Genomic DNA, 13,296 nt, shown 5'->3' on the forward strand with positions numbered 1-13,296 from the left:
AAATAGCCCCACTTCATTTTAAGGCTGAAAAAGTAGCCGAGACCGCCTTACGTGCAGCGTGATTTTGACCAACTTTGGGTCGATTTCCAGGAACTTGGGGGATATTTTCCATTCCCAGGGACTCTAAAGTAACTTGTGATGGCCTGGGGTTTCAGTGAAATGCACAGGGGAAAAATGATCGCACCCTTGGTTTCGAGCTTCTAGGCCGAAATATAGCCCCACTTCATTTTAAGGCTGAAAAAGTAAAAGAGACCGCCTAACGCCCAGCGTGATTTTAACCAACTTTTGGTCGATTTCCAGGAACTTGGGGAATATTTTCCAGTCCCGGAAAATATCACTACAGCACTACTTACCATGACACTCTTAAACCAAACCTAACGTAGTAAAATATAGCAGGGAAGCTGGCAAAATATTTCAGCATGAGACATCAGGGCACTCTATGACCTAACCTCACATTGAGAATCAGAAAACAGCACTACGTAGCGCACTATAGCAGAGAATATGGCAAAATCTTACAGCACGACTTACCATGACACTCTTAAACCAAACCTAAAATCTAGTGCCAGAAAACAGCTTAACGTAGTAAAATATAGCAGGGAATATGGCAAAATATTTCAGCATGAGACACCAGGGTACACTTTAACCTATGCTAACATCGAGAATCAGAAAACAGCACTACTTAGCGCATTATAGCAGAGAATATGGCAAAATATTACAGAACGACTTACCATGACACTCTTAAACCCAACCTAAAAGCTAGTGGCAGAAAACAGCCTAACGTAGTAAAATATAGCAGAGAATAGGGCAAAATATTTCAGCATGACACACCATGGAACTCTATAACCCAGCCTTAAAACTATCACTAGAAAACAGCACACTAACTTGTAATGACCTTGGTTTTTGGTAAAATCCACTGGGGAAAAAATAATTGCACGCTCGGTTTCGAGCTCGCTGGCCGATATATAGCCCCACTTAATTTAAACACTGAAAAAGTAGCCGGGACCGGCCTAAGCGCAGCCTGATTTTGGCCACCTTAATCTTGCTTTCCAAGAAATTGGGCGATATTTCCCAGTTCCGAGGACTCTAAACTATCTGGTGATGACCTTGCTTTTCAGTGAAATCGACAGGGTAAAAATAATTGCACGCTTGGTTTCGAGCGTGCTGGCCGTAAAATAGCATGGCACACCATGGCACTCTAAAACCCAACCTAAAAAGTGTTAGTACAAAACAGCACAACGCAGCGCAACATAGCAGAGAAAATGAGAAAATATTACAGCATGACACAACATAGCACTCTGTAACCCAACCTAAAAACTAGTAGCAGAAAACAGCACAACGTAACCCAATATAGCAGAGAAAATGGCAAAATATTTTACTATGACACACCATGGCACTATATAACCCAACCTAAAAGCTAGTGGCAGAAAACAGCCTTACGTAGCGCAACATAGCAGAGAATAGAACAGAATAATTCACCGTGAAACACTATGGCATTCTTTAACCCAACCTAAAAACTATTGATACAAATCAGCACAACTTAGCGCAACATAGCAGAGAATAGAACAAAATATTTCAGTATGAAACACCATAACACTCTATAACCCAACCCAAAAACTAGCAGCAGAATCAGCCCAACGTAGCGCAACATAGCAGAGAATAGAAGAAATTATTTCAGCATGACAGACAATGGCACTCTATAACCCGACCCAAAACCCAGTAGCAGAATCAGCCCAACGTAGCGCAACACAGCAGAGAATAGAAGAAATTATTTCAGCATGACACACAATGGCACTCTATAACCCAACCCAAAAACTAGTAGCAGAATCAGCCCAACGTAGTGCAACATAGCAGAGAATAGAAGAAATTATTTCAGCATGACACACAATGGCACTCTATAACCCAACCTAAAAACTAGTAGCAGAGAACAGCACAACGTAGCGCAACATAGCAGAGATTATCTTTTCAAAATTTTCGACGAGCACCCCCGACCTTGTCCTTTTGATACAGTGGGAGTTCTAGTGGGAGTCCCCGCAGGACCTTAAATTTTTTTTTTAGTTTATTAATTTTCATTGATTTGAAGTTACTTACAATTTTTTATAAACACACGTAATTCATCAACAAACAGACACGGTACATCATACATTTACTTTAGACTTGAAAGAACTGTTTCTATTAAAACATTTTTCCATTAAAACTTAACTCAATTTCATTATTCAAATTGAAAGGATCGTCACTGACTGAACTTGGGTCCTAGACAACATCTTCAGCCATTTTTTCAGTCAGTTTTACCCTTGGTTCATTGGCTTTACTGTCCTCTAAAAACAATGACGAAGAAAAGTATCGTGATCTCTTGTTTTGAAACAAGGATTTTAGAGTTGTTTTAAAATCACGCCTAAAGAAAGTATACAGAACAGGATTTATGATAGAGGTAGTATACCTAACGAGGACAAACGCGTGAGCAGGGATTTCCAGCTCTTTAACATTGTCTTTTACTTTGAACAACAACATCAAAATAAACCATGGCAACCAACATACAAGGAAGACTGTTGCCATGGAAGCGAACAAAATCAAGCATCTTTTTTCGAGAGCGGCTTGTCGACTGAGCTGCGAGGTCCGTGAGGAAGTGTTTTCTTTCGCTTTGCCCCTTTTGGCAATAGATTTGAAAATAACCACAAAAGCATAGATCATGAATGCATACGGCAACAGGAAGACTGCCACGAGACAGAATATGACATGGCCTAGTGTTAATTTCTCTTGCGTTTCTTTATCCTCTATGTTGACCCAGGCAAAGGGAATGAAAGCCACAATGAAAGACACTACCCAAACAACTTGAAGCACTTTAAAAACGGTTTTTCTCGTCATCGAGCGATGCGTTACTGGCCAGATTATCGACAGATATTTCTCTGTAGTGGCAGCGAGTATGTGATAGCAAGCTAATATGGCTGTAAAATTGTTTAGCACGCTCACCAGAACAGTCATATAATATCGAACCTTGAACGAAGTGATGGCCGGTGTGAATGCAGTTACGATGAACAAGGGAATATTGATGACTCCGGTGATGAAGTCACAAGCTGCCAAACTGAAAAGCACGTAATTTGCTGGTGTACGGAGTTGTGTTCTTTTCGAGAATAAAACCAACACCAACCCATTGGCAAGGATGATCAGTAATGCAACAGGAACTAGTTCAGCTATTGCTTGAGTGTTGGTGCTGATAGTGTTGACTGGAGAAAGTCCTGGACGTTCTGTTCCGTTTGTGTTGTTGAACATCTCCTTCTCAGACGAATTTTCGTGCAAGTGAAACCTGAAAGATCTAGAAGGAAGGTTAAAGTGTATTTCATTGGCCTGACCACCAAAGACAACATGCCTAATCAACATAAAGACTTAGCCATTTACAGCTTAACACTTGCAAATTACCGTTTACACCGATACGAGATCTTAACTAATTACATATCCAGCACTACAAACTACCAAAGATAAAACCTATTAAAAGATCTGACACACTGAGGCATCGCTTTGAAGCGTTAAAGCTGGTAGTCCCATTGAGGCCTCATTCGTTGTGAAGCAGCAGTGTACTACCTAACTTTACAGCGCCATGAACGAAGCACACAGCTTCTTTATTACAAGGATTTCTTACGACTTTCAAACCACTCTGACTCTGCGCGGTAAGGAGGTCTACCTTTAGACTGTTTTATTTAGGCTAAATTAAAATAGCAAACAGTGACGGATTTTTCTTGATCTTTGCTTGCTTGCTTGTTTTAAATTGTTTTTGGTTGTTTCGAACAAACTGTAGTTAACACTTCTTCTAAATAGCAATAAATCTACGTCAAATATGAAGCATTTAACTTGACAGCATTGTTGAATGCCTTATTGTAATATATCGAAGGTGTAAAGATGGTGTGGATGGGAATTAGAGACAACAGAAAATTGCGTCTCAATCTAACAGTCTAACAGGTAACTCGAAATCTTGCTCGCAACTATTTAAGGCCTAACCAACTTTTTCTCGTCCCTGTGGGACTAAAACAACATAATTCAACTCGTTTCCATACTTTATATGATATGAGCTAGCATGAAATTTCCGCTAAGTGATTGGAGCTAAGGAAGCATTTGAGTTATTTACTACGAAATTTGGTATCCACTCGCTTGCGCGTAACTTACCGCTGTTGTCTCGATATGGTTTGAATAACTGGATGATGTCGCATGCAGTACAGTCGAGGTCGTTTGCCAACGAAATAGACAATAATAAACTGATACTGAGCTCCTTTGCTTCACGTAAATAAAGCCATGTCAACAAACATACATTTCTGTAATTGCAGGCAGCATAAAGCTAAAACAATGGCGGCTTAGACAAGTGTCGCTGAGAATACAAAAGAGGTTTTTCGTCCGGAAAATATGAATAATACGTTTAAGGATCCACGATTAAGATCAATTCTCATTACTGATTTTCGTACATTTCTTTTAATGAGAATTGTGAGAATTTGGTGTTGCATCGATGCAATCTACCCTTGTCGACGATTTTCTTTATTCGCTTCTCTCGTCTGCTTTCGTGAAATTTGAATGAACACGTTTTTTGTGGAGATTAGCATGAGCTTTCGACTCTCAAAAAAATCGTCGCGTTCTGTTCAACCTTCTTTAAGCTAAGCGAATATTCAAATTTCTTAAATACATGTAGTTTTACCCGGCTCCCTCCATCCCTTGAGGCCTCGTGTGTAAGGATGAATTTTTATCTAACTAGTCAGTTGGTCAGTTTTTTAGGATGATGTTCATAGGGAGATCCGAATAGAGTGAGACCCCGCCTTACGGCCACCTCGTTCACACGGCTTCCTCGTTATTACAGCCACGTTATTCTGGCCCGAACAAAAAATGCTCAGTCTGTAATTTTCTTATTTGAAGAACCCTTTTAATACGATAAGATTTGTGACCGGGTTAAAACAGGGTTCCACTGTACCAAGTTAACTTAAATTTTCCGCAGCGGAACGCAAGCGAGGATGATATCGAGATAACAAGTAAAAAAAAATAAAATCTTAACACCTGAAAACTCAATCCGAGAACGAATCTTGATTCCAGTGTTTGCTTATCACCTTCAATTTATTTCCTAAATTAACAACGGCAAGAGGTTAATCAATTGGTAAAAATTAAAAACCGTAACCCGTGAATTGAAATTACGATTCTTTCGGTTAAAAATAGCTAGTCACAAAACCTTTGAGTTTGCAAATTATTACTGAGTAATTTTGAAAATATGAGCTTCAACTTTAATTGGGAAAACGAGCGTTTCTTGAGAGGAATTGTCACGCTTTTAAATTTATGTTACCTTAAATCAAAATCTCCGTGCCTGGCTTGTGTTGAGGTCGGTTATCAGTGCTTGTTTCGTGTCTTTCACCGTATGCACTGCTAATGCTTTTCTGGTATCAACTCGTTAGCTTATCTCTTGGCAATCCAGAATTTCTTGATTTGCATTCGACTAATCCACCATCGCTTAATGTTATCTTAACAAAACATGCACAGCATGAACACAATAGTATTCTGTTTTATTAGTCACCATCTGCGGCCGGACTCATGGAAACCGCCATTGGGCGGTATTATATTATCCAGGAAATTATACTCGCCGATGTGGCGCACGAAAACGAAGCCGACACAAAGAAGATTACCAAGCATTTTTACTCAGGTTTAAAGAGGTCTTAAAAAGACACTGTTTTTTCTTCACTTACCGATAAAAGGTAGAAACCGCGAAAACCCTGTTAATCGATTGGTGCCAACACCAATCATGATTTTCGGTTCTTTAGTGATATCTGCCCATCACACGTAGGATTAAAAGAGAAAAATACTGTCATTGTGAAACACTGCTCGATAACATTTACAAGTTTAGTTTAATTTGTATCAATGCAAAAAGATCTTATTCACGATTCAAAAACAAAGCACTCTAAAGTAATTGAGGGGATTTACAGAGCGCTTGTCCCATAGAAAGACTAGTGCCTTCCAATTTGCAAATGAAATATTTTGCGAAAATTCGAGGTTTTGTTTCACATGTTAATTTGCTTCAGTCCAGTTAATTTAAAGCAGGATTTAATTTTGATTTATCCTTCGCAAAAACATCAGGAAGAAAGGTACATTTTAGGTTTTAATTTGTCTGGCGAAATTGCTAAAACGAAAATAGCAACCCAACGTCGCATCCATCATAGTCCGTGATAACTGAGAAATATCTTCCGGAAAACATGCAGCTGTTTTCAATTTGTTCGTCATTATAAACTATTTTATTTTCTGGGTCTCACCGCAAAAAAAATTACCCGAAAAAAACCTGCCGAAGTTCAATATTTATCCATATTTCATTGCAGTTCACAAATTTAATGTCTGAAATGAGTCGTTTTAGCGGTACCAGGAAAGGAAAACGGCTTTCAAAAAAGGCTTAATATTTTTGCTGAAAAATTATGTGGGTTGTATGCCTCTAGCGCCCTTTATCTGATATTTTCAAATGTAAATTTTTAATAATGGTTTTAAGTAATCGAATTTCTGAATTGTAGCTTATTGTATTTCCATCGAGAGTATTAGTTCTTTCCCACGCAATCACCTTCTGGCCGAATGCTCGGCTCCAGACCCCTGTGCTGTTCACTCTGCCGGTTCATGAACTAGCGAGACGGCAAGAAAAAAGATTAGTCCAATAAACCATTTCTGAGCTACTTTGTAACTCTGTGTTAAAACGAGTCCTCGTGCATATGAAACTGAGTTTGATTTAAATGAAAATAAACCCCCACGCGGAACACATTTTTATATGAAAAGTTTTGCACGAAGACTCGTTTGAAAAAAGTTCTATTGACAGCAATTTCTAAAGCAACTAAACCTACAGTTTAAAAGCAAAGATTTACTGTTTGGGAGTAAAACACGAATAAATGAATGGATTTTCAAATTATTTAGGTTTAGAAGTTTTGTTCAGGAACGATTTTGTGCCGATTCGTAGGTCAGGGAAGCAGGTAGCTGTAGCTACTCGGTCAGCAAAAGCCGCTGGTTGACCTGAGACTATTGTTAATGTCAGTTCAAATCTGTTTCATTTTATTAGTTGCGAAAAAAGGCCATAATTTGAAATGGACATAAAACTAAAATTTTCGCCACCATTCGAAACCTATCGTATACCTTTCTCATTTCGGTGTCCATTTACTGATAATTTCATCAATGTTAACTTTTCGAAATAAAAACTAGTGACGACTTGTGTAAGACTGATATGGGATTTAGAGCCAGTTAGCGTCGAAACCGGTAACGCGTTACTGAATTGTCTTAAAAGTTCTAGAGTCGAGTAGTTCGAGGCTTGGCACTTGAGTCGAAGGGATTGGACATCGTATAAGCCGTAACAAAACAAAACGGTGTTAATAAAAACCTCCACACGTGCAGTGTTAAGCCTGGTTCTCACTAGCGACGCAAGCACAAGCACAAACATAGTAATTCTTATTTCACCGTGAAAACGGCCTTGACGCAGGCATAAGCACAAGCACAAGCACAAGCACAAGGATCAAAATTTTCCTTTCTCTTGTGCTTGCGCTTATGCTTCAGTGCGTTTGCGCTGCAACAAGCGAAAACGAAATACCACTCAGGCATAACACAAGCACAAGGATATTTACCACACGTGGTTGTGTTTGGCCAATGAAATCACTGGACCCAGATCACCTCGCGCCTAAACAGTTTTCTAAAATGCCGGAGAGTTCGGTTCGAATGATTTTGCTTGTGCTTGTGTTTGCTTCGAATTTCGTTTTCACTTGGGTCATCCCTATTGCTTGCGTTTGTGCTCGCGTTTGTGCTTGCACTTGTGTCGCTAGTGAAAACCAGGCTTAAGGTTTACCTCATTACTTAACTGGACAAGCAGTGAAAGATAATTTAAATATGATAGACATGTTTTCAAGAGACTTTCCGTCGATTAATCAACGTCGGGCCAGAGTCGGGTAGCACGACAAGATCAGTCGCGCCACCCGAGTTTGCCGGGACTTTGATTCGAACGTCTAAAGACACTTGTGCCGACTTCAGTCACTGTATATGTGTGATCTTCCTGTTAGATTTTTCACCTATCAGAATGCAGTGCTTCTAATAGAGAGTAGAGCTGAAATACAAGTACCACTGAGTTACTTTCGAAAGAAGAGCCAGAGAGAACTGAATCACAACGGAGTTCGATCCGAGAGCGACGTTTGATCAACTATTGATCCACGGTTGTTGTTTAATTACGCGACATTTGAATCAACTATTGACCTCCAGTCGCCCTCAACTGCTTTAAAATACAATTGAGTTCGGCACGACGAAAGTGACAGAAGTGAGACGTTAGAACTGAGCAACTTCATTAAGGAGATTGAAAATAATTCTAGCGCATGCGTGTAACCCTTCAAATAAAAGCTATAAGTAATACTTTCATCAGTCTCCGCTTGGTTATCTGCATTTGTCAAAATCTCAATGTAGAACTTGAACAGATTTGCCAGTTAAAATTTTCAGTGTTTCTTTAATTGTCTGCATAAGATATTTCAGAACTGATAACAATATAAGGGATCTACTTTGGCCATTAAAAGCCACTAAACAGAGACGGTTCCACAGATTTGGTACGGATAAGCCTCTTGCCTTAGTGGTAATAGATCTTTTGCAAATGTCAATGCACAATGAAAGGCCTTTCCGGGAAAAGTAATTACCAAGATAGCATTTCAGGACGTTTTCGTAGCACTTTGTCAAATGTTAATTTGCACTAGTTAAAAATTGTTTTAAAGGTGTTAATTTCGTTTGCTGTGCCACAAAAGCAAATTCGCTTTGAAGCCTTTCAAGTCCATTTAGGGGTCCGTCCAGATTTTATCCAACAAGGTATGAGAAAAAACCTTTTAACAAAGCTGTTTGGTGACATTTTGAGAGATTTTACGGGATAATGGTGTCGGTGTTGGGCGGCTTTCTACGCTGTGCTGTTCTATTCAACAATTTCGGAAACTCCTGTCTCCTATATAGTCCTAGAAATCTAATCAGTTGCATGTTGCTTAGCAGAAAATCGAACTCTTAGTATATCTTCGGTCCATGCTTTACCCTGAATAGAAAGCTGGTTCTTGAATTCCTTGTGACAAAATCCAGGTCTTCCTTTATTGCATTCATTCAAATTCGCACACCTTCTATTATGCATGATGTCGTTCATTTGAAATCTTTTTAAATTCAGCCTTTACAAAGACTATTCAAAAATTAAAGTAATGCAATGACAGCACTTAATAGTATCTGATCAAGACTTGAGGTTAGTTTTAATGCGCCTTTGATGTAAAGGCAAGAAAACCCTGTTGCGTTTTGAGTAGCAGTTATGAATAATCCATCTATACCTGCCAAAAAATTAATGGTTAAATGGAGGTGTTCGAGTCGCAAAATACCACAACATTTGTCATCACACTGTACAAAAGCTTAACTGCTCCCGCAAGTTGTTAGACCGCAAAATCGCCACTGAATATTTAAAGCTGAGAACGAATACGTGTTCTTATCACAGGACAGCCAAATCACCACAACCATACATTGAGTAGTTTTGTCCCCTACCTATATTTCTCCCGTTGTTAATGGTACAATCAGAAAAGTTTGTAGGCAAAGAACTATTTGTGGAATATTATGTCGCGAGTGAAAACCAAACTGGAGGCGAGGTGATCAAGCCAAAAACTTTTAGGGTATTTTTACATAATTTTATCTGTCAGGTGATTAGCCGCGAGGACATAGACCATGTCAAACTCACACGGCACCAAAGTGTTCACGTTTTTCAGATTCGCTCAGTAAGATGGCACTCTATGATCGAACCACACTGAAGAAGGACAGTAATCACCATCAAACTGCGCTTAATAATTGAATTTTGGCAGGATCCTTTCAATACCACCGAATAAGAGATTAACTGTGAAACCAATAAAATCTAAAAATCCTTTTAATAATGAACAACACGATTCCAACAGTAGCGTATACTTGTTCAATGTATTTCGGCCAGCATGCACATAACCAAACTTTCGATTATTTTTCACTTTTCGATTTCGCTGAAGAACAACGTTCTCTCGAGTTAGTTTAAAGTCCCTGGAAATCGGAAATATCGTGCGAGCTCTTGGAAATCAAGTCTAAGAAGGTCAAAATCAAAATTTGCGTAGCCAGGTCTCTGCTTCTTTCCGGTTTCTGCATATGCTACATTTCGGCCAGCATCCACATGACCAAGCTTTCGATTATTTTTCGCTTGTCGATTTCACTGAAGGACATGGTCTTGTCGAGTTACTTTGAAGTCCCTGCAACTCGGAAATATCGTGCAAGCTCTTGGAAATCAAGTCTACGTATGTCAAAATCAAACTTTGGGTAGACCAGTCTATGCTTTTTTCCAGTGTCTGCGTAAGCTCTATGTCGGCCAGCATGCACCTAACAAAGCTTTCGATTAGTTTTCCCTTGTCTATTTCACTGAACAACAAGGTCTTGTCGATTAGTTTAAAGTCTCTGGGACTCGGAAATATCGTCCAAGATCGTCAAAGTCAAGGCTAGGTAGGTCAAAATCAAAGTTTGCGTAGCCAGGTCTATGCTTTTTTCCAGTGTCTGCGTAAGCTCTATGTCGGTCAGCATGCACATAACTAAGCTTTCGATTATTTTTCGCTTGTCCATTTCACTGAAGGACAAGGTATTCTCGCTTTAAAGTCCCTGGAACTCGGAAATATCGTACAAGCTCTTGGAAATCAAGTCTAAATAGATCAAAATCAAAGTTTGCGTAGCCCGCTCTCTCCTTCTTTCCAGTGTCTGAGTAAGCTATATTTCGGCCAGCATGCACATAACCAAGCTTTCGATAATTTTTTCCTTTTCGATTTCACCGAAGGACAAAGTCTTCTGAAGTTTTTTTAAGTCCCTGGAACTCGGAAATATCGTGCAAGCTCTTGGAAATCAAGCCTAAATAGTTCAAAATCAAAGTTTGCATAGACCGGTCTGTTAAGTTTAACAGTGGCTATATTTCGGCCAGCATGCACATAACCAAGCTTCTGATTATTTTAGGCTTGTTGAATTGACTGAAGAGCAAGGTCTTCTCGAGTTAGTATAAAGTCCCTGGGACTCGGAAATATCATTCAAGCTCTTGGAAATCAAGTTTAAGTTCGTCAAAATCAAAGTTTTCGCAGCGCGGTCTCTACTTTTTTCCAGTGTCTGAGTAAGCTATATTTCGGTCAGCATGCACATAACCAAGCTTTCGATTATTTTTCGCTTGTCGATTTCACTGAAGGACAAAGTCTTCTTGAGTTAGTTTAAAGTCCCTGGAACTCGGAAATATCGTGCAAGGTTTTGGAAATCAAGTCTAAGTAGGTCAAACCAAACGTTTGCGGAGCCCCGGTCTCTACTTCTTTCCAGTGTTTGAGTAAACTATGTTTCGTCCAACATGCACCTACCCAAGCTTTGGATTATTTTTTGCTTGTCGATTTCTCTGAAGAACAAGGTCTGCTCGAGTTAGTTTAAAGTCCTCTGGACTCGGAATATCGTGCAAGCTCTTGGAAATCTAGTCTAGTAGGTCAAAGAAAACGTTTGCGCAGCCCGGTCGCTACTTCTTTCCAGTGTCTGAGTAAGCTATATTTCAGCCACTATGCACATAACCAAGCTTTTGATTATTTTTCGCTTGTCGATTTCACTGAAGGGCAAAGGTCTTTTCAAGTTAGTTAAAAGTCTCTGGGACTCCTTAATATCGTCCAAGCTCTTGGAAATTAGGCCTAAGTCTGTGGAAATCAAAGTTTGCGCTGCCTTTCTCTGCTTCTTTCCAGTGTCTGAGTAAGCTATATTTCGGCCAGCAAGCACATAACCAAGCTTTCGATTATTTTTCGCTTGTCGATCTCACTGACGCACATGGTTTTCTCGAGTTAGTTTAAAGTCCCTGGAACTCGGAAATATCGTGCAAGCTCTTGGAAATCAAGTCTAAATAGGCCCTAAACCCTAGCCCTATCCCTGACCGTCAAGTAGTTTAAGACCCCCGTACGGAGGCTAGATCTAAGCAACATCCTAGATGGATTTAGTGGCTGCCATCTTTTTAACTCAATTTTAATTTCTCTTATAAGACTTTTTTGTATATTATATCTAGATAGGTCTTGTTAGATGTCCCCCATTAGCAGTGGGGATTCTAAACTGTTAGATGTAACTGACACGATAATAAAGTCATTATTATTATTATTATTATTATTATTATTATTATTATTAAAGATTCGCACAGCTATTGATGATATTGAAGCTGGTTTCGTCATTGGCTCCGGGCAACAACAAGTTGCCTAGGGAAGCCAAGAAACACCCCTTGTTTATTATTATTATTATTATTATTATTATTATTATTATTATTATTGTTATTATTATTCATTAAATATGAGGTCTTTATTCTTCAGTCAACTGTTTGTCTAATTATCATAATTATATCACCTCTAGTTCGTATAAAAATCATAACATTAATTAACATATTCCATAGAAAATACTACTTATTATAATATTATTATTATTATTATTATTATTATTATTATTATTATCAGTTTGCGCAGCCGGTCTCTGCATTTTTCCAGTGTCTGAGTAAGCTATATTTCGGCCAGCATGCACATAACCAATCTTTCGCTTATTTTTCGCTTGTCGATTTTATTGAAGAACAAGGTCTTCTCGAGTTAGTTTAAAGTCCCTGGGACTGAAATATCGTGCAAGCTCTTGGAAATGAAGTGTAAGTAGGTCAAAAAAAAGTCTGCACAGCCCGGTCTCTGCTTCTTTCAACGTCTGAGTAAGCACTATTTCGGCCAAAATGCAAGTTGCCCCTGAATTTTATAATTAATATTCTTGTCTCAGTAGGATTGCCTCAGGGGCTGCTTGAAATGTGTTTAAATCATTTTAGCTGCGCGCTCGCTGATTTTCGCCACTGTTTCAGCTGCCAGTAAATCTACTTGATCACAATAAACCGCGCTAAAACAAACGCACGAAGAAAACAATAGCCTTCGCTTTCCTGGAAAGCTAAGAAAGTAGGAGTTCTGCCGAGATAATTACTACCGGCTGGAATGATACAAACAATCGTCGTTTTTTTCCCTTTTCCTTTTTCTTCTTCGGTTCAATCAACGTATAACGTAACATAATAAACAGCACCAAATTAAAGGACGAAATTAAATTCGTTTCTTTTTTCCGTTAAGGTGATCGGGCTTTTTTGGCCCAATCTATATCAAAAATTGAATAACTTACTGTTTCTTAGTCTTGATGAAGCCCGTGCAACAATACTTGGTGATCTTCTTTGTGTCGGCTTCGAAGTAGTTTGTAAAAAAAAACGTTTGTTAAAATTATTTAATTACGATGTGACTGAGAGATTGT

At 39.0% G+C, this 13,296-nt stretch overlaps 1 protein-coding gene across 1 annotated transcript; it reads right to left on the reverse strand.

Annotated features, from left to right (window-relative positions):
* Positions 1–2,038: 2,038 nt before the first annotated feature.
* On the reverse strand, positions 2,039–5,503 carry LOC110044277 (adenosine receptor A2b-like). The gene is made up of 2 exons (XM_089276377.1): positions 5,309–5,503; positions 2,039–3,310 (listed from the first exon to the last, which is right to left on the reverse strand). Exon 2 carries the CDS (start codon positions 3,265–3,267, stop codon positions 2,251–2,253), a length of 1,017 nt encoding a protein of 338 aa, XP_089132503.1. The 5' UTR covers positions 3,268–3,310; positions 5,309–5,503; the 3' UTR covers positions 2,039–2,250.
* Between the last annotated feature and the right edge of the window lie 7,793 nt (positions 5,504–13,296).

This window comes from Orbicella faveolata, unplaced genomic scaffold (assembly GCF_042242905.1).
Source record: "Orbicella faveolata isolate gen_17 unplaced genomic scaffold, um_ofav_v1 contig_4, whole genome shotgun sequence".
NCBI classification, from domain to species: domain Eukaryota; kingdom Metazoa; phylum Cnidaria; class Anthozoa; order Scleractinia; family Merulinidae; genus Orbicella; species Orbicella faveolata.